Source organism: Schistocerca piceifrons, chromosome 11 (genome assembly GCF_021461385.2).
Source record: "Schistocerca piceifrons isolate TAMUIC-IGC-003096 chromosome 11, iqSchPice1.1, whole genome shotgun sequence".
Taxonomy (NCBI): domain Eukaryota; kingdom Metazoa; phylum Arthropoda; class Insecta; order Orthoptera; family Acrididae; genus Schistocerca; species Schistocerca piceifrons.
The window spans coordinates 141,709,077-141,730,256 of record NC_060148.1 but is presented as its reverse complement, the minus strand read 5'-3'; the positions used below and the strand labels follow the sequence as shown (position 1 = coordinate 141,730,256).

Genomic DNA, 21,180 nt, shown 5'->3' with positions numbered 1-21,180 from the left:
GAATCCCAAAGATCGAAGTCTCTATTTCAACTTATCTTTCTTCGACTTTAAAATTGTGGTTGATGTTAGAAGCTGATTTTCCGTAGAAAATCCATTTTCCATTTATTAGTTGCTTTGATTCCTCATAATGCTGTAGTTACAGTTCCTGTGGGAAAAAGCAAGACACATATCAAGTAATGCTCACAGTAGTGTTATGTAGCTAGTGTATCTTAAACAAATGACAGAAACAAACAGCATCAATCAGTTGTAGCATTTGTTTCTGTTGGATGGATTTTGCAAAACACTGATTTTCTCTCATTTTAAGATTATATGTATGACACTTCGTAATGAGGAAATGGTAAATCAGTTCATGTCATTGGACTCCTTTCTTCAGGTAGTGTAGAATTTTTCTAGTTTAGTGGTTCATCTGCTGCAGCCAGTAATGGACTGAAAATACTGCCTTTGAGCTGTATCTCACATTAATAATGGAAATTGAATGTGACTCTTTGTACCTGGTTCCTTGCTTTTCAGGGGCTAATAACTGCAGTAATGGACCACCAGAAAACTATTCGGATAAAAGATGAAACAAATGAAACAGCAGGTTCACCAGGCTCCATTGTAAGTAGTTACTTTGTAATTTTATTACTGTAGTTTCATTAATTTCGGTGTGTGATATGTTCTGTGAATAAACAGAATTCATGTTGTGTTGCTGAAAGTATGCAGTAAAATATCCAGTGAGTTTTCGAGGTCACACACATCTTTTGTAGCACTATGCATAAATTGTAATATGTGTTAAAATTCACAAATGATGCAGGGGAGGTTTTAAATTTAATTTTTGTAAATGTAGGCAAATTTGTAACCCACTGCTTATTGCCAGTGATAACATCTTTGTATAAAATTAAGCTATTATGACAAAATAGTTCACGAGTGATTGGCTGGATGTCAGTTCCAGTAAGCACAGTATTTCAGTAAGTGTCCACACTGCCATCACCCAGTGTGTTGACTGTTAGTACGGAATTAAACAAATGGTTCAACACTGCTATGGCAACTTTGATCCACACTGTCCCTTTCACACTAACCTAGACCTTCAGCTTTGCTACAGATCAATTTAATAAATTTAAGCATATTCTTAATGCACTGGCAGTGGTTGTATGTTTGCTTAAAGGCAGATTTAATCTGAACTGATACATTTCCTTTAAGTGTCATCTTTAATCTACAATGCAAGAATGAAGATGACATTGTAATGAATATCAGCAATGTAATTTCAAAATATAGCAGGGTCAGGTAATGCATTATTACATTCTATACTTGAAAAGTGGGCAATAACTAGACTTGAAGACAATAGATGCTTTTCATATGTTGTGCTACAGGAGAATGCTGAAGATTTTTATAGGGAGATCCGAGAGCTAATTATGAGTAAGTGGTTAAAATTTAATCCACAATTTGACTAAAAGAGGTTTGGGATAAAAAAGTAGAGAGAGACAAAGGATTGACTTCAGTAAGCAGGGGCAACTGCAGTAGCTGCAGAAATGGACTACTGGGGAGAGCTGCGTCAAACAAGGTTTAAGACTGATCACAACAACAAAACAGTGCATTGAATAGAAATTGTAATTTCAGTATTAACAGTAAATGTTTTCTGGAACTGAAAAATAATTACAGGTGTAGTGAACAATACGAACTATAAGTGTAGTTTTTTCAAGTGTATCATATGTTACATAGGTGGTACCTTGGAGTTGTGTTTGTGTGTTCCTATTCTAGAGTGTGTTTGTCTGTTTTGTTGATGTCACTAGTTGAGTGGTGGCTTGAACTGTCTTTTTGCTATGCCAGCATAGGGCTACTGGAGATGCGGGTCACTTAAGGAAAGCAGTGATGTGGATTGAGTTCTATACTACACCTGTAGCAGTTATATAGTTATAGCACAGCCTAAGGCCTGTGTTAAATAGAAAGGTGATAGTCTAATTGTGGTTTGTAAATGCCAATGAATGTTTTTATAACAATATTTTTCCATAGTTACCTTTGTGCAACTGATGAAAACCCTTGTTTTCCTACTGTAGTCCAGTATTTTCAGATTTTTAATATGTCTACAGGTGTTAACCGCACTCAAAACTTTTCTTCTGTAGATCCTGATAGTTCTTCAGTTTTTATTTTTCTAATATTTGCATATTGTTGGTGAAGTCATCCATTGATAATTTCTTAGGGCTTGTATTGCTGCTGTGTTAATGATAATCGGTCTACCAGTGCTCAGTCAAGATATCTAATTGTTACCTTGAAAGAAGTTTGAAGAGATATTTACTGTGAACATTGATTTAAGAAGTTAGTTTCATATAATAATGTCTTGCAGTAGCACTTCTCTCTGAATATGTAAACTAAGCCTCAATAAGATCAGTAACAGAAAATTCTGTAGTATACATTAATTTATTTTTCTGATACTGTATACATGCACCCTGATATATTCCAGAGTGTATATATTTGATGGTAGCAAACTTATGGCAAAAGTAAGAGGTTGTACGTTCAGTATTGATGTTCTTTTTGTAAATATCTCTTCTACATACATCAGTTCATGACAAATGACATTTGTAGAATTGTGAGGATGTTACACAAATATTAAGGAATTTTTGTTGTAAACAATGTAACTTGAAGTTTGGATCAAACTTTTGGTTGCATTGTAAAAGACTTGTTGCTTCCTTTGCCTCTCTCTTCTTGAATGTTTCCACAGACTGGTGACAGTACAAATGTAAGAACATGCTCCATAAATTGGCTTTGCAAAAAAATGTCGGCAGATTAGCTGTATATGTTGACAACATAGCAGACAGTCTGCATTGAGTCAAGCTAGACTTTACATTCATTATAAGTCTGGCCTAAGAATAACAGTGTAGAGAACTATGTTGTCCAGCTTTCAACCTTTTCGCCTTGATTTTATTTCACTTCTCTTCTTTGTATTTAACTTCTATTAGTTTTTCTGAAAATTCGAGGATTATCTTGCCCATTTTCATTCTTTAAATGGTAATGCATCTACTATAGATAGTGCATTGTGAGCAAGTTGAATAATTTGTGATACTATAAAACCTGTAATTTCTGTGATAATAATCTTATGCCACTCCCATTTGGAATAACCACAGAAACCAAGATACACATGACATTTATCTTTTGCACTACTTCCATTGTGTAAGAATACCTGTTTTTCAGTAACTCAGTGCTGTATTAAAGAAACAACCTTGGCTGTTTCATCACTCAGAAATTAATTGTAGAATAGTTCTGTAGTGACGAAGATGTTGAAAATAATGTTGTGATTCTCATAATGTTAATTTCATTCTAATTGAAATATGACAAATCAGTTTTCCATCAACCAGAATTACTGTCACACAAAAGAACATATACCGAGAACTGGCAATAAAATGATAGTTGTGACATTTATTAATCTTGACAGTTACTTCAATTTGACTTCAAAGATGTGAAAGTTCTTAACAGTGTGTGGAGATTATGACTGTTTAACTGTACTCATTTTGCTTTGTTTTGCTCTTACCACAGGTCCAGGTATACCACTCCAGTGTGAAAATAAAGGAAGAATGGCAGGAGACTGGGAATCAAGAGGTAATTCTAGTATTTTTGTGATTGAGTAGGATCTTCACAGTTGTGGGGAATGTAATGGAAGAGGTAAGCAATATAGCTATGTATTAGTGTCAAAGTTTGTTCAGTAATGCTTGTAATGATGACTGACACAATATCATCATTTGCCCACTTGCGTCAAATATGGCATTGAAGACTAAATATAGTATTTTTTAGGCATTGCTCTATATGGATTGAAGGATTGTCTTCGTACAGGAACAGTAGTTTTAGTATATACATTAGTAGAATTATTATCTTGTACAAGGGCATGCTGAAAAGTAATGCCTCCACATTTTTATGTAAGTAGTGTCAACACTTTTCAAATAAACAAGCTTTGTTAACTTTTACATCTTGTATGTTTGACTTTGTTGACAGAACCACAACCTCACCTCTGCTCTCACTGCTTCAGTCACTATCTAATCAAAGTCCATGAAGGTATTGTTTAGATTAGGAAACAAATGAAATTGGATGGGTCAAGTCGGGACTGTATGGAGGATCATCGATTACAGTGAACCCAAGCTGCCAGATTGTTGCAGATGTTGCAGCGCTAATGTGTAGTCGGGCATTGTCATGCTGAAGGAAAGGGTGCAGCATGTATGAACACTCTTTGAATTCAAAACCTGATCACAGTACACTGCTCCTCATGCACCAACACAGTTAAGTAACACATGTTCATGTTATGTGCTATAATCCAGAGCCCTCTAGCAGCAGATGGTTTGAATTTGGGTCAGTGGAGCGACAAAGCCAATTGAGGTATTTCATATTGTGCACATTACTCAGTCGAGTAACATGTATGACATGTAGTACCTCAACTGATACTGAGAACAGAATAAAAAAAATTGAGGCATTACTTTTAGAACACCCATGTATATACAAACAAAAATAAGATGTATGTGTGATTGTGTTGATGTATGTATAAAGTGATGCATGATAGTTGCTGCAAAGCCCTGTACTTGATCAGTCATTTCCTACCTATTTGACCAGTTGTTTTGATGAGTAAACTAACCACAGATATTTCTTTGACTGAATCAGTTGTCATTCTCATGGGAGGTGTGCTTAGTGGGCAGAGCAAGAATGAGAATTCATTATATCCTGTGAAAATGATGATGAAGTATGATTCAAGATATGAATGCTTTTCCTTGAAAATACTCCAGAATATCAGGAAACGCAAAGTGAATGTTGACACTTCCCAACACACTTCTGATTCATATCACCAACTGAATCAACATGATACTATATAATATCCACATGTGCAACAATCTGGCAGTTTTTGTATTTTCCGCCTAAGTATAATCTATTATTAAAATTAAGCTCCATAATAGGCTTCTGTCCTTTGTTCTCTCTTCTATATTTCCATAAACCCTTACAATGTCATATACTTCAATTTGTTTCATTATCCTTGTTATCAAGGTATTTACCCAAGCTGCATATCGACTCTGTTTGCCTTGATTAAATTTTCTTCACTCTTTTTCATTTCTATGTTTTCCTTCATTAAATATTTTTTACTCTTTTCATTTCTACATTTTTTCTATGTGGAAAATCTAAAGGAAGATGGACAGATGGAGCAAACTCCATCCTGCAGAATGTGAGGTGTTAACAACTGCAGGGCCTCATTCAGTTGGTCCCTACATCCAGTGTTCTCTGGATCACACACAGTTTACATTATAGTGCATTTAAAATTAGTTGCAACTTCTGAAGTTTGGCTCAGATCGACCAGCCAGCGCAGCTGACTGGTTATGTGCCAAGCATTCCTGACGTTTTCTTCGCCTACAGCAATCTTCCATGCTGGCAACTATGCTTCCCTCCACTCACTTTGTACTGAACTGTCAAAAGTCTCAACTAGTTTTAAATACATTATAAACAATCTTTCCTTTCGTGCATTGCATATTAGGCCTTTGCTCTTCCTTGGCCCTTCCAGGCTTTGTCAACCTATTGGTTGTGCATTTGCACTACTTAATAGTGATGTTGCTATTGGCTGACTACATCGTGTGTCCTGTGCTCTGAATATCTGGTGTCATCGGGTGGTGAGATAACTGACTGGCTTACAAAATTGCGTCACAATTTTAGTGCTTCAGAAACTAACATGCTGTTTTGGGTTGAATTCGAATTTATTCTTTTGTAATTACAAAATGTGAAAATGCAGTGTACATGTTGCTGCACATCAAAGATATTTCTGAGAGCGCGTTTTTTTTCTTTCTTTTAAAATTTTCTCTGGGTTTTGCTGTCTAAGGTGCTGTGAAGAAGTGGTGCTGGTGTCTAAAACCTTAACCATTGAAAGGATTGGTGTGTTTCACAGTCCCGTGGGATTTATCATGGTGAAAGTGTATGTTCGCCCTGGGAAGAGTGTATTTTTAACCAGGATTTTTTTTCCTTCTCTGCATATACACCCTGTTATAAGACAGAGTTTATCTGTGCCCATGCTATGGACACTCTGTTGTGATTACTCAACCATAAACGTACCGTTATGTCCGTTGCACTGCTTTCAGTCTGTTCAGAAATGTGCAACTGTCTCCTTTGCATGTCTTCATTTCCTCCTATTTATCCATTTGAAAAACTGTGTCAGCATAGCTCCAGAGTGAGGATTTGAGCTCAGGAGAATGATAATTCTCGTTCCTGGCACAGGATTTTCTTGTAAAATAAGTATTGTATTGCAATCATGTATCGTTAATGTCAGGGTGTTGTAGCTGCCCTGTCTCGTTATTAATCACTACATGCAGAGTCCTTCATTAGATAGTTGCATGATGAGAAAGTTCTCATCACTACTTTTCTGTCCTAATGTACGGATATCACTTGCACTGGTGGTAATGCAGAATTGGTGGAACAGGAGGTTCTGGTTGTCACTGATGGTAGGATTTTGACAAAGTAAACAACTAACAGGAACTGAAGTGTAGATGATAGAAAAAATTGCCATGAGCATACATAAACAGTCCATGCAGCAGTCCAAATCATGCAGTGTAATGGAGGTAAGATCAGAAACTTAGGACCTCTGCCTGCCTTTTGCAAGCAAGTGTGCTACCAAAAATGCCCTTGCCTGTGAAAGGGAAAGGTCTTACTTCTGAGTACGAGTCCTGCACACAGTGTTAATCTGCCAGGGAGTTTCAAATTGATGCACGTTCTGCTTCAAAAGGAACATTTATAGTATTTGTATGATTGTTGCTTTTTCAGCAATGTAATTTTTTATGAGAGGTGCAGTTGAAGACAAATCCCTCTTAATAGTCATACAGTAGTTACAGAAGTTTATGCGCAAGCTTTAAGTGGGTAATTAGTTTCCTTTTTCAGTTACTTCAAGATCCATTAAAAATTGAAGATCCATGTTATGACATAAAGGAAGAGCCAGGACTAAAACTGAATGAGAGACTCTCTGAGCATAATGTAAGTTTTCAAATCAGTGTTGTTTTATGCTTGAGTTACAGCAAGACAATCATGAATGTAATGGCTGCATATAGTTAAAAGATCATAGATGGGGAGCCATTCTAACCTATGATACAGTAATCTGTAGTATTTGTGTAAAATTTCCATAACTCTGGTTATCCTCGTGTTGTACGTGTTAGCTGTTGTTGTAATTGTTGTGGTTGCATGTCCAAACATTGGTTTGAATGCAGCTCTCCAGGCTACTCTGCCCTGTGTAACCCTGTTCATCTTTGAAGAACTGATGCAACTTACACCCTTCTGAATTTGCTTACTGTATTTATTTCTTGGTCTCCCGTTGATTTTTAGCACCCCCCCCCCCCCCCGCCCCCCCATGCCTCCACCCCCGTGTGCACACTTCCCTCCTGTTCTAAGATGGTGATCCCTTGATGTCTCAGAATGCATCCTGTCAACCAATCCCTTTTTTAGTCAAGTTGTCCTGCAAATTTCTTTTCTCCCCAATACCAGTCAGTACCAGTTCATTAGTTATGTGATCTACCAATCTAATCCTCAGCATTCTTCCATAGTACCACATTTCAAATGCTTCTATTCTCTTCTTGTCTAAACTGTTTATCCTCCCTCTTTCACTTCCATATGTGGCTACACTCCAGACAAATACCTTCAGAAAAGAGTTTCTGGCACTTGAGTCTGTATTCAATGTTAACAAATTTCTCTTCTTCAGAAACACTTTTGTTGTTTTTGTCAGTCTATATTTTATATCTCTCTACTTCTACACCTATCAGTTATTTTGCTACCAAAGTAGCGAAATTCATCTACTACTGTAAGTATACTGTTTCCTAATTTAACTCCCTCTAACCTTTGACCAGTGCAGCACAGCATTATTTGGATGTACACTGGTAAGGCAACACTATAGCTACTGCCCACCATGAGAGTGAATGCATTGTGCTGTGTACACAGGGCTGTGGGGGTATTATTATGCTAAAGGAAACATATACCTGGGCTTCCATTGAACCTCTATTAGTAACCAAATACACTGTGATTACTGTGGATTGTGTCAATATGGTTCCATTGATGCTTTGTCTTTCATAGTGGTAATGCAGATTTCCAGGTAGGTTACTATCCATTTCAAAAGGCCAGAATGATACTGCAGTGGTTTGAATAGTATTGCAGTGAATGAACATCCATGGTGTGGCAACCAAATTCAACTGATGTGCATCCATGGAACACATTCCAACCCTGAACTCAGAAACCAACAGCCCATAATTCATGGGATTTGCAGGAGTTAAATTCTAGGCAGATCTAGTGCCATATACCTCGAGAAACCTACCAAGAAATGGTCAAATCTATGCTATGCAGAAACACTGCTGTACTGTATTGCAGATATGGATCAACACACTTTCAGCCAGATGAGTTGATGTATTTGCTCAACAGCATGTGATACTATAATATCTGGTCAGAAAATTAACTTTATTAAATTACTCTTTGAATAAGATACGATAATCAATGAAAAGTATGAAGATCTTCATACTGAAATATGGAGAGCTATGTTGTATGCACATAATGAGAGGTTTTTTTTTTTTTTCTCAGTATCTGGAAGACTCATTTTTAGCCTCGGGGTCCACTGATTCTATCAAGGAGGATCCAGTACTAACTTTAGGAGCAGAAGAAACTGAGAATTTCATAAGTATTTACATCTTACAGATGGATTGCATGTGAAGTTAAAATATGTCATTTGGTAACTGTGGAGTACAAAGGATGCATTACAGTGAATTTAGCATAGTTTGTAACTCTTAGTAGTTTTGTAGTATTGTGTTATTCCACTTGAATTATTGTCAGTATTTTGCTGAGTGCTCTGAGTAGAATTTCAACAGAGCTGTAACAATATATGTAGTCATAATTTCACTGTCACAGGTTGATATCAGTTACACTAAGATCATGATAATCCAGCAGATCCAGTAGTCCAACATGTGCCAGATATTTTCCCGTATTCTTTGATCATTTGCATGCCTTCGAGAAACATTGAAACCTTTTGGTGTGACATCTTTTCAGCAACCAATTGTTTGCCTAACAGATTGATTATATTCTCATCAAGATATGCTAGTTATAATATTGGCTTTGTGCTACTATCAGTGATTCTTCATTCACTAAACCTAAGTTTACAGTACTTATTTTTGCATCAGTGCTTTGGTATTTTAATTATTTAATGAAGTCGTAATGCTGTGTTAGTATTCAGATACTTCTATGACTGTCAGACTACACCACAGTAAAATGTTTGTATGTACAGTGAACATGTTTTCCAAATAGAGCAAAAGTGAACCTAAAGCAGCAAAACACAAACATGTGATTTTGACAAGCCACAAAAAACTGGACAACATAAGCAGTTTGGAAAAGAGTGAGAACCAAAACAGTATTATGAGTGAACTATGGTCTAAAATGATTGAAGAAACTGAGATGGAAAGCAATGCAAATGATGATGCGATTACAGCTGATGGTTCTGAAATTGTACAAATGATAAATTCTGCATCTACCAATGAACTGAGGGCTTTTTCAAGTGAAATTAAAATGGGTCAACATAGGCAGAAATTCGGTTACTGAAGGAGAGCTGAATGATATGACATTATAAAAGTGTTCTGAAGTCACAGCAGGTGCCTGAAGCTGACAGTGATAAAGGAAAAAGGCCTGCAACTAACACCTCTTAGGTTGAGGCTGTAGAAGCCTTAGACACTTAAGTGAAATTCGCTAATAGAAGACAATAATACAGTGCTTCAGAAGTTGTGAATCTGAACATCACGCAAAATAATTGTTGTCAGAAAAGGGCTCAATCAAAAACAAGTTGGAATTTCTGTAATGTTCAGGGTGCTCAGGAGATAATTTCAGTTAGTCAGCGGTAGACACCAGTCTGGCATATTCCACACCCGTGAGGGCATCAAATATCTGTACTATTTCTAAGACAGTGATTCCAATTAAACTGCACTAAATTCTTGACAATAATCTTTATTAATTAGCTTCATCTTGATATCCTCAAACCAATTGTTCTTATTGTATTTTGTAACTAGCGTACAAAACATGATTTATGTGCTGTATATCAAACTTCTCAAAAACTTTGAGCCTTAAACTGTTGTAATAAAGCAATATACTATTTGATTTTTAATTAAATTTTATTTTTATAGAAAAGTAGTTCTTTTCCTGATACAGGCTGTGGCCGAAAGCTTAAGTGTAAATGTATTTTAATTTTGCCTCATTGGCAACAAGGCATGTTATCTTTACATTAGTAGCAGTCTTCTATGCACTTCAGTAACTTTGATTAATGTGTTGGAGGCAAATACATTGGACTGTTACCTTGTCAGTGAGTCTCTGTATTTGTGAGTTTGTGGCAAAGAAATTTCCAAGGGGGGGGGGGGGGGATTATTAAATAAGCTAAGATGTACACAGACTCGGCACAGTGAACTGGGGAAATAGTGACTGTCCTATAAATTTTTTATTATATACTTTAGCCTCATGTCACACACATGGTATCATTAATGGTTTTAATTTATGACCAAGCTGTTATCAGATGAACTGTGCAAAAAATAAAGAAACACAGAGGTAGTAAACTACTATAGTGTGTTTAAAAGAAGTTGCGACATTTGACAATTTAGTGAAGAAGAGCGAGTGTAGGGAATCATCGTTTACAATCGGTAGTGATAACACAATGCCTATCTTAGGTTATGACCAATAGTCAGCTGCCAGGCAAACATTCTTTGACAGTAAAGAAATGACAATACTAAACAGAGCAGTTATATCAATGAATGTTTAATACCTACTCACAGTTATAGATTAAGTTGAGTGACCCCAAGGGAAGAATCATTGCTGTCTTCCTCAGAACTAGAACTGGCACTGGAGCTGACTGGAATGACTCTGTTCCATCTGTTCTTCCAGCAGTCCTTCATAAATCGATGTCTCCTGAATTTCCTCCTTGGAATAGCTGACAATTCAGGATCAATCCTGTGGGGTGAAGTGTGCAATGGCCTCTTTTTTCAGCATTTCAACCTTAATGAGCGTAAACTTCTTGGTGTCACTTGCCACATTACCTCTCACCTGGGCCCATATATGATGAGCTGGATTCAAATGAGCATGATGCAGAGGAAGCCTTGATTACACTATGCTCTTTAGTGTTAACTGATTTGTTGACCTTGCATTGTGGAGGTTTTGGCTTCTACAGCATAAGTTCCATTAACTATTCATGCCAAATTCAATTTTATCTCATGGAATGTTTCTTTGTACACAGTGCATAAACTCAATTTCCTCCACTTCATTGTTAGTCTTATCCATTACAGCAGAGTGGTATGGTACATTGTCCATTATTACTATCGAATTCAGATGAACATTTCACAGCAGAGCATCTGAAAACCACTCCATAAAAACTGTGGGATTCATTTCCTGATGATAGTTGCCTTGATTCCTGGAACAGCAATAAACAGGTTGGAATGAAGCCATGAGCAGAGCTAGCAAGAAGGATGACAATTCTGCCACTCTTGTCTAACTGTGCTTTGGATGTTCCTTGTGCTGTGTGGTCCAGCCATCCTGTTGTCAATGTGTAACGCACATTAAGCCATGTCTTGTCCAGTCTGTTATGACGACGACGAACAGATTGTCACCAGTGTTGATCGGTGGCCAATGCTAAATAGAAACATATAAATCACAGCAGGTTTATCAGTGACATCGATAAGGAGCTGGCTGCATGGTCTGGGTCTGCATTGACTAAAATAATTTGTAGTCATTGATAAAAAAATAATACATATTGTACTTACCTGGTGGTACAGGATTCTTCATATTCTGTAGGAATATAATTACAAACAGAGATCTATAGAGGCATCACTTATGCTGTACTTGAAATAAGCTCCTTGTTAGAGGTTGCTTCCTATCGGTTGCAGGCTATACTACTCTCATACTTGACGTTCTGAGCAAGAGTGGACATGTGCTCACTATAGGCTTGTTACAAGCCGCAGAGCGACGCTAGTCATGACTCGCGGGTCCAGTGTTACTATTACAGGCTGTGGTCGATAACTGCAACCCCTAACAAGTGTGGTATCAAACATTGATCCCACAGAGTCTCTCAGTGTCTTTAAATGAAAGAGACCAAAACCAAGCTTGTGAAGACAATTTCCGATAGATGACCTACCATTAAACTTCTGTGCTACTGAAACCGGTTATTCCTTGTGTTAATAATAACCATAAACATGTCAGCACATTGCATAGTTGTGGAATGTGTCGATCTTGGTTACCCACTTATCAAAACTGCTTTTCTTGCCCAGAGTTTCTAGTAGAGAATAAATTGGTGTTGCTTCATCATTTGCATCTTCCTTTTTTTCCTTCTCCTTCCCAATTCTTAGCACCATACACAGGTCAATGTAAAGTGCAGCAGTTGTTCTGTACACCTCTTTTGTAACATCTAAAACCAGATAGGCACTTTTGCACAGATGTTCATGATCTTGTCCATAGGTTGGAATTGCCTTTCTAATGCTCAATACCTTCACAGCCAATGAGCGTGTTCTTAGATAACCTCTTAAATTGTGAATTTCGTTTTCAGACATGCTGCACTGTTACATGCAACACAAAACACTTGTTCACAAAGCCTGATCACTGCAGAACACTTCAGTGCCAAAGAATAGCACTTTACCACAAAAGCTGATGAACATAAGTGCATCTAATGTGGGACAGAACATGATACTGTTTATTGAAGGTGTGGAAATCGGCACTTTGCCAACCTTACCATTGATGGTGTGGTAGGTAAAGCTGGCTTGCCACTGGTGATATCTGGGCAACTGCTTCACATCCTGCTGTGAGCCAAACATCAAAAGTCACCATTTATTTGAAATGGTATGGGCTCAACAAGTCATTGGAAGTCCCCTACAGAAATATTGAAACATGCTGTCACATAATTGCAAAAAGTTGCTGATGCAGGATGTCATGCATGAACTGACCTCTTGATTATGTCCCTAAATGTTCAATTGGATTCGTGTTGGATAATATGGGTGGCCAAATTATTTTCTCAGATTGTCCATAATGTTCTTCAAACCAGCTATGAACAATTGTGGTCTGGTGACCTGACATCATTGCTTGGGAACATGAGGTCCGTGAATAGCTAGAAATGGACTCAAAGTAGCCAGATATATCATTTCCTATCGGTGATCATTTCAGTTGGACCATAGGACCCAGTCCATTCCATGTAAATGCTGCCCACACCATTATGAAGCCACCACCAGCTCACACAGTACCTTGTTGATAACTTGGGTCCATGGTTTTGCAGGGTCTGCACCTCACTCAAACCCTGCCATCAGTTCTTACCAACTAAAATTGGAACTCACCTGACCAGGCTATGGTTTTCTAGTCACCTAGGGTCCAACCAATTTCCTCAGGAGCCCAGGGAGCCACTGCAGGCAATGTTGTGCTTTTGGCAAAGGCACTCACATTGATCGTCTGCTGCCATAGCCCATTAATACCAAATTTTGCTGCTTTGTTGTAACAGATACGTTTGTAGTGCTCACATTGATTTCTGTGGCTATTCCACACAATGTTGCTTGTCTCGTAGCACTGACAGTACACACACACTGCTGCTCTCAGTGATTAAGTGAAGGCCATTGGCCATTGCATTGTCCGTAATGAGAGATAATGCCTGAAATTTGGTATTTTCAGCACACCTTTCACACCATATATCTTGGAATATTGAATTCCCTAATGATTTTAAAAATGGAATGTCCCACATATCTAGCTGCAACTACCAAACCACTTCCCAACCATCAGGAGAAGAATGTCTCATCTACTGTACCAAATGTAAGCAAACATGTAACTGTGGCACAGTTCATGTTTTTATTAATGTGGCTGTTTTACCAAGTGCTCGGACTGATGGACTGACTGCACTGTATGCTGAATTTCATGGGACCTTAACGGCAGCAATGGCCTGCATTGCATGGCCCTTCATGCCTTCTGGATTCTTGGTTTTCCTTGTAGGCTTCCTATTTTAATTTTCACCACAGATAAAGACCAGATGCATTAAGGTTGGCAAGACGCAGGCCATTTTATATTTCACAAATGATCACTCTAACAATCTAAAAGTATTCTGTTAAGAATATCTGTAATTACTTCTGTAGAATGGATAGTACATTCATTTTGGTGGTACTAAATGGATTGCATTGTGGCCATTTGGCTCTCTTTCCAGTAACTGCAGGGACATATCTCTTATGAACTGCAGAGACTTGCAGCTATTTAGAACACTATCGATGAAACAGGTGCACAACATACAATTCCTCAAAAGGCTGTACCACACATTGACAGATAAAGGTTGTTTATTCACTTTTGGCCAGCATAGTTTTTAGCTGACCAGTGGGGCATGATGTAAACTTTGATTTGCCTGTGGCTTATAAATAATACTTAATGAAAAAAAATCTGTGCTGCTACTTACATTCATGTTCATCTGATTACTCTACTGAAGTTGTCTTCTCCCTTGACAAATTTTAACCCTCAGCCACACACTTGCTGCATTATTTCTTATTGCCTTTTGATGAGCCTGTCAACTGATTTCTTCTTGTTGTCAGATAGTGCCAAATTTGATTCAGTAATCACTAGTAATCAAATCTACAGCCTTTTTCTGTAGTAGTATATTTTAAATGCTTCTATTCTCTGTCACTATCCATCATTATTATCATCCATTTTATTATGTATCATCCATGTTTCACATCTGTAGAAGGCTACACTCCAAACTAATGCCTTCAGAAAAGACTGCCTAACAGCTAAATGTTTATTCAGTCTTAACAAAATGTTCCTTTTTCGGAAGTGTATTTCCACGCAATTGCAAGTCTGCATTTTATAACCTTTCTATTTTGCCCATCATCAGTCAGTTTTCTATTCAAGTAGCAAAACTCGTTTTCTACAGGTAGTCTCTCTCTCTCTCTCTCTCTCTCTTTCAGCATCACATTCTTTAATATCACTTCATTCCATCACCCTTGTTTCATTTTTCTAGATACTTATCTTACAAGCTCCTTTCAAGACCCTGTCAGTTCTGTTCGATTTTTCTTCAAGTCTTTATCTGTCTTTGATATGATTACAGTGTTATCAATAAACCTTAGTTTTTATTTCTTCTCCCCCAACGTTAATTCCATTACCAAATCTTTCCTTTGTTTCTTTTACTACTTGCTCAATGTCCAGTTCAAAAAACATGGGGATGAGCTACAACTCGACCACACTCACTTCTCCACTACTGTCTTCCTTTCATGTCCTTTAACTTTTACAGTACCAAACTCATTTCGTAACAACTTGCAGATAAGTTTTGCTCCTCGTGTTTTAGCTGTGCTACCTTCAAATGTTCAAAGAATTTCTTCCAGTCAGCATTATCAAAAGCTCACCTTACATCTAAAAGTCCTATAAACAGAGGCAAGCCTTTCTTACCTGCTGAGATAAGTTGTTGTGTCAGTATTTCTTCATGTGTTTCTACATTTCTCCAGAAACCAAAATGAACATCCACGAAGCTGGCTTTTGTAATCCACTACATTCGTGTGTAAATCATTCATGACATTATTTTGCAATCATGACTTCTTAACTGATGGTTCAGTAATATTCACACCTGTCAGCACCTGCTTTCTTTGGAACTGGAATTATCACATTCTTATTAAATTCTGAGAAGATTTTGTTTATTTCATATATCTTACATGCTAAATAGTTTTTTCCTCGTGAATGACTGAATAAATAAAAACACTGGACTTACACTTAAAGAGAAGTGTTTGATATTGAGTCACGTTTTAATTTGGTACATGCCATTAGTGTATTCTCCTCGTCCTCTTAGAGAAAAGTACTTTATGCAATAAATCATTTGAGAGTTTCGTAATGTTGTGAATTTAATGTGTGCATTTACTGCATGTTCAATGATAGTAATGAATATCTAACATTATTTCTTTGTTACAGATATTCAGCGATCCCAAATATGATCCTCTGGGAGTAAAGACAGAGGAGGTAAGCTACTGCTATGTTTTAAGGTCTGTTAAGTCTTTCTTTTCTCTGGAACATAACTATCTCTTGTCTAGTTTCTAGCTGTGTGCACTTAGTGGAACCTAAAATTTCAGAGCAGGAGGGTGTAGTATTCATAAAGAGAAACACATTCAGCTTTATGTGCTACACTTTTTTTACAACAGGTGGATACTAGTGGAAACACAAAATTCATACTGTTAATCCATAGTAACTTTCGAGGTATTGGGATGTCTAACTGATTACAGATGAACATGTAGTTTTATTGTATATGATATCTGCAGGAGAAATAAGACACCTTGCTTTTTGGAATGATTAACCCAAGTTCTGCAGTTACATAAGCCTTCACTGTACTCGTAGCATTGTAGTTTGTATTGGAAAATGTTAAAACTTCTTTCAAAAGGAAGGAAATTCCAGCTCACTCACTTTTCAGATTATGGGATAGCACAACTGAGAAGGAAATGAGAAGGACATGTACTTTGTCATCACTCATTTCACCCATATTTATGATACGTGCAAGGCTTGGCCAGAAATAAAAGTGGGTACTCCAGATGTCCAAGCATTTAGAAAGAATAGCATTTTGGTGCAGATCGGGTAAGGCATGAGCCATTTATATTACTGTAGTTTATAGATAGTGGTTGGCACAGTGGAAAGAATACCAAACAGTTATCTGAAGGTTATATGTAAATTGAAGGTTGAGAGGGGTGGAATGGAAAGGAAGGGGGAAGGATCACTGCTGTCAGCTGCATTGGGACATTGTGCGGAATCAGCAGCGAAAAGTGAAAACACATACGTCAAAATACGTTTCGCATCACCCCAGTTCCCAGAACTTCTGAAGATAGACATTGACTGTGGGTACTGTATCACAGACAAAAAACCCTTTGACTGTTCAGAAATGTCACTAAACCTGCCCAAAGATGTAAACAACCAGGCATGAGCAGTACCTGTTAGGTGGAAGTGGTCCGACAGCCGATCAGTTCCAGTTATTCCACCAGGAAGGAGGTACAGGGCTCATGTTGTCTGTAGTTCAGCCATGCTTAGACAGTCAATACCACATTTTGATTGTGTCTGCATGGTTACTTTGTGCCAGGAAGGGCTCTCAACAAGGGAAGTGTCCAGGCATCTTGGAATGAACCAAAGCAATGTTGTTCGGACTTAGAGGAGATACAGAGAGATATGAACTGTCAATCACATGCTTCGCTCAGGCTGCCTAAAGACTACTAATGCAATGAAACCCTGACAACAATGCCACTCTGTTGAATAATGCCTTTCGTGCAACTACAGGATGTCTTATTATGACTCAAACTGAGCACAATTGGCTGCATGAAACACAAGTTCATTCCTGACTTCCATGACAAGGTCCATCTTTGCAACCATGACACCATGCAGCGCAGTACAGATGGGCCCAAGAACATGCCGAATCGACTGCTCAGGATTGGCATCACGTTCTCTTCACCGGTGAGTGTAACGTATGTGTTGTGACTCGCTGATCATTCAAAGTGCCGCCGCGCAATTATGCGCGTCCTCTACATCCGGCGCTGTCTGCCAACCATGCAGCAGCCACGCCACCTAAGCGGCCAGCCATGCAGCGGCCGCTAGACTTGGACTCAGTGTTCATTCGAATGTTACCTTGTTCACATGTCTTGCTTAGTCAACTTACTTAGTGACTTATATGTGTTGTGTCGTTTTGAAATATATGTGTTCAACTTGACGTTATAACAATTGGCGACGAGGATGGGATTTTTCCTTTTCATCGTTGACCCACCGGTTTCCATGGCTACTGTCGAGCAACTATTGCAAGGTCTCATTGAACAGCAAACGCTTCTAACATCGGCGATTCGCGATTTCGTCGCAGCATCTAATGCGGGCCGTTTCTCGTCGTTGTCTATGCCTCCTTTTCCTCCTTACGACGAGACGGCGGAAGATTGGTCTGATTACCAAAAATGTCTTCGACAGCACTTCCTGGCATTTCATGTCACGCACGAACAAACATTTAAGTCTCTGTTCCTTTCGTGGATTTCACCGCAAATGTATCGGTTGTTGTCGCAATTGGCTCCTTTGAAAGATCCTGTGTCTTTGTCCTTTGCTGAAATGTGCTCACTTCTGTCTGCATATTTTCAAAAGCAAACGCATGTGGTAGCCTCTTGTGTTGCCTTTTATCGTTGTCAAAAACAACCGCATCAATCCTATCACGCGTGGGCGGCTGAACTTCACGGCCTCAGTCAAAAGTGTCAATTTGTTACTGACGTTCATAAAGGATCCTATGCCGATTCCATGGTACGCGATGCTATTAACCGGTCGGCGCCCGACAAAGAAGTTAGGCAACGTGCCCTTCAATTGGCAAATCCAACTCTAGATGAAGTCCTCTCCATCACGCAGTCTTTTGAAATTTCTCGCACCGCTGGGGCGCAAATAGAGGCTTAGGGTGACGTTGCAGAAATACAACCTCCGTGTGCTGTTGACAACGCGTGCGGCATGTCCCCGCCGGCTGACGTGGCTGCAGTAGGCTCCCACGCGCAGCCTCGGCCTAACCGTAAACAACCCTCTAAGAAACTGCAGCAAAACCCCTGGCAACTTCCTTCATGTCCGCGGTGTTTTACGAAACGTTCACGGGAGGATTGTCCCCAACGTTGGGCTGTGTGTCACAATTGCAAAAAGAAGGGTCATGTGTCTTCCGTTTGCAAATCAGATTGCATCCATGATGTTCATGAACATGACTCTGATTCTGCTTCTGTGTTGTCTGTCAATTGCACTTCTACCCTTTCAGGGAAGTTATTCCTCACTGCCCAAATCCTTGGTAGGGATGTCCACATGCAGGTGGATACTGGTTCTGCTGCCACTATCATCAATTCTCAGACGTATCTTCAGTTGGGTTCTCCAGTCGTATCACCCGTCACTCGGCAATTATGGACGTACAATAAACAGAAGATTTCTCTCTTGGGACAATTTAATGCTGAGGTATCATACAAACCCGTTGTTCACACTGTTCCCATATTTGTGGTTGACCAGAGTAATGCAGAGAATCTTTTTGCTTTCGATGCCTTTCGCGTTTTTGGGTTCTCCATAGATGACTCTGTCAATATCGTCTCTGATGCTATTCCTTATGCTCAATTGGATTCGTTGTCGACGACATTTTCGTCCCTTTTTCCTCCTGGGTTAGGTGGCGCAAATGACTTTGAAGCTCATATCACGCTCAGACCCACTGCTCGGCCTAAGTTTTTTCGGGCACGGCCCATTCCTGTGGCTCTTCGCGATCGGGTAAAACGGGAGCTGGATCGTCTCACTACTTCAGGGGTCTTGCTTCCTGTCACTTCCAGTGAGTGGTCCTCTCCTGTCGCCGTTGCTAAGCCCAATGGTGATATTCGTCTCTGTGGCGATTTTAAAGCCACTGTAAATGTGCAATGCCTCATTGACACTTACCCTATGCCCCGACCTGAAGAATTGTTTACTAAACTTGCTGGAGGCCAGTATTTTTCTAAAATTGACCTTTCAGAAGCTTATCATCAACTTCCTCTCGATGCTGCTTCCCGGCAGTTTCTGGTCCTTAACACGCCTTTCAGCCTCTATCAATACCAACGTTTGCCATTCGGGGTTGCCAGCGCCCCTGCTCTCTTTCAGCGATTTTTGGAACAATTATTGCTCCCTGTCCCTGGGTGTATCAATTACATGACGACATTGTTGTCACTGGCTCCACCACTGACGAACATCTTCAGAATCTCCGCACACTTTTTCATGTCTTACAGACCGCCAGTCTTAAGTGTAATCTTCAGAAATCGCAGTTTTTTCAGGCATCTATTACGTACTTGGGGTTCCAACTCTCTTGGGATGGTATTCGTCCACTTCAGCAAACTGTCACGGCGACGCCCTTCCTCGCCCTAAATCTGTTAAGGAACTGCAGGCTTTCTTGGGGAAAATAGCATACTATCACAAGTTTTTACCATCTGCTGCTTCGGTGGCTCAGCTGTTGCATCACCTGTTGCATAAAAAATGTGCCTTTTCTCTGGTCCGCGTGATGCGATGCAGCTTTCCAGAAATTGACGACTATGCTGAAACAGGCCCTGTGCCTGGCTACTTATCGACCTGGCCAACATCTTGTTCTTGCCACAGACGCCTCTCAATACGGGGTCAGTGCAGTCCTTGCGCACCATTTTTCTGACGGCTCTGAACAACCCATTGATTATGCCTCCAAAACACTCACGGATGCCCAACAAAAGTATTCTCAAATTGAAAAAGAAGCTTTCGCCATTATTTATGCTCTTCATAAGTTTGGTGTTTTTCTCTATGGATCCAAGTTTCATCTTGTTACGGATCACAAACAACTTGTTTCCTTGTTTCATTCATCATCGTCACTTCCCAACAAGGCTGCACACCGCCTCCAGTGTTGGGCTCTTTACTTGTCTCGTTTCAATTATGAGATTCATTTCCGGCCGAAGGCTCAACATGTGAATGCTGATGCACTGTCTCGCCTTCCCATGGGTCCTTATCTGGCATTCGATAGGGACGAACTTTTGTGTTTCCACCTGGATGTTGCCGAGCAGTGGGTTGTGGACGGATTCCCCATCACCGGGGACCTGCTGGCGGCTGCTACGGGTTCTGATCCTACCCTGTCCCGGGTTTTACGCTGTATTCAGAAGGGTTGGCCAGATTGTCCATCCGCTAAGACTTCTGACCCATTGCGGAACTACTACGCTTTGTGCTACCACCTCATGACTAAGGATGGTGTTATCCTCCTTTCCACCGACAATGCTTTGCCACGTGTTGTGGTACCTGCATCTTTGCATGCTTCGGTCTTGCGCCTCCTTCACCAAGGGCACTTGGGTGTCTCTCGCACAAAATCTGTGGCGCGCCGCCATGTGTATTGGCCTGGCATCGACTCTGAAATAGCTCACATGGTCGCTGCCTGCGGCCCTTGTGCGTCACAGGCCGCATTCCCCGAAGTCATCTTTGTCACCGTCGCCTTCGCCTGAGACGCCCTGGGAGCGCATTCATGCTGACTTCGCGGGACCTTTTTTTAGGTACTTATTGGCTCCTCGTAATTGACGCCTACTCTAACTTTCCTTTCGTTGTCCGTTGCATGTCGCCTACCACCTTGGCAATCACAAGTGCTCTCGCCTGCATTTTTTCTTTGGAAGGCCTTCCCTCTACTCTTGTTACTGATAATGGTCCACAATTTGCCTCTTCCAAATTTGCGGATTTTTGTGCTTGTCACGGCGTTATGCATGTCACGGC

The 21,180-nt window shown here is 39.6% G+C and overlaps 1 protein-coding gene across 8 annotated transcripts in view; it reads left to right on the top strand.

Moving 5' to 3' along the window:
• The window catches only part of LOC124719897 (zinc finger protein 665-like), a 69,196-nt gene that overhangs the window by 1,792 nt on the left and 46,224 nt on the right, over positions 1-21,180 (top strand). For 3 of the 8 annotated variants that reach the window (XM_047245083.1, XM_047245082.1, XM_047245076.1), the window contains exons 2-6: positions 511-597; positions 3,508-3,570; positions 6,865-6,957; positions 8,542-8,634; positions 15,892-15,939. In XM_047245083.1, coding sequence (XP_047101039.1) covers positions 529-597; positions 3,508-3,570; positions 6,865-6,957; positions 8,542-8,634; positions 15,892-15,939 — 366 coding nt within the window. In that variant the 5' untranslated portion in view covers positions 511-528. Of the gene's footprint in view, positions 1-510; positions 598-3,507; positions 3,634-6,864; positions 6,958-8,541; positions 8,635-15,891; positions 15,940-21,180 lie in introns of those variants that run through there. The other 5 variants (XM_047245079.1, XM_047245078.1, XM_047245077.1 and 2 more) reach the window with 5 other exon arrangements.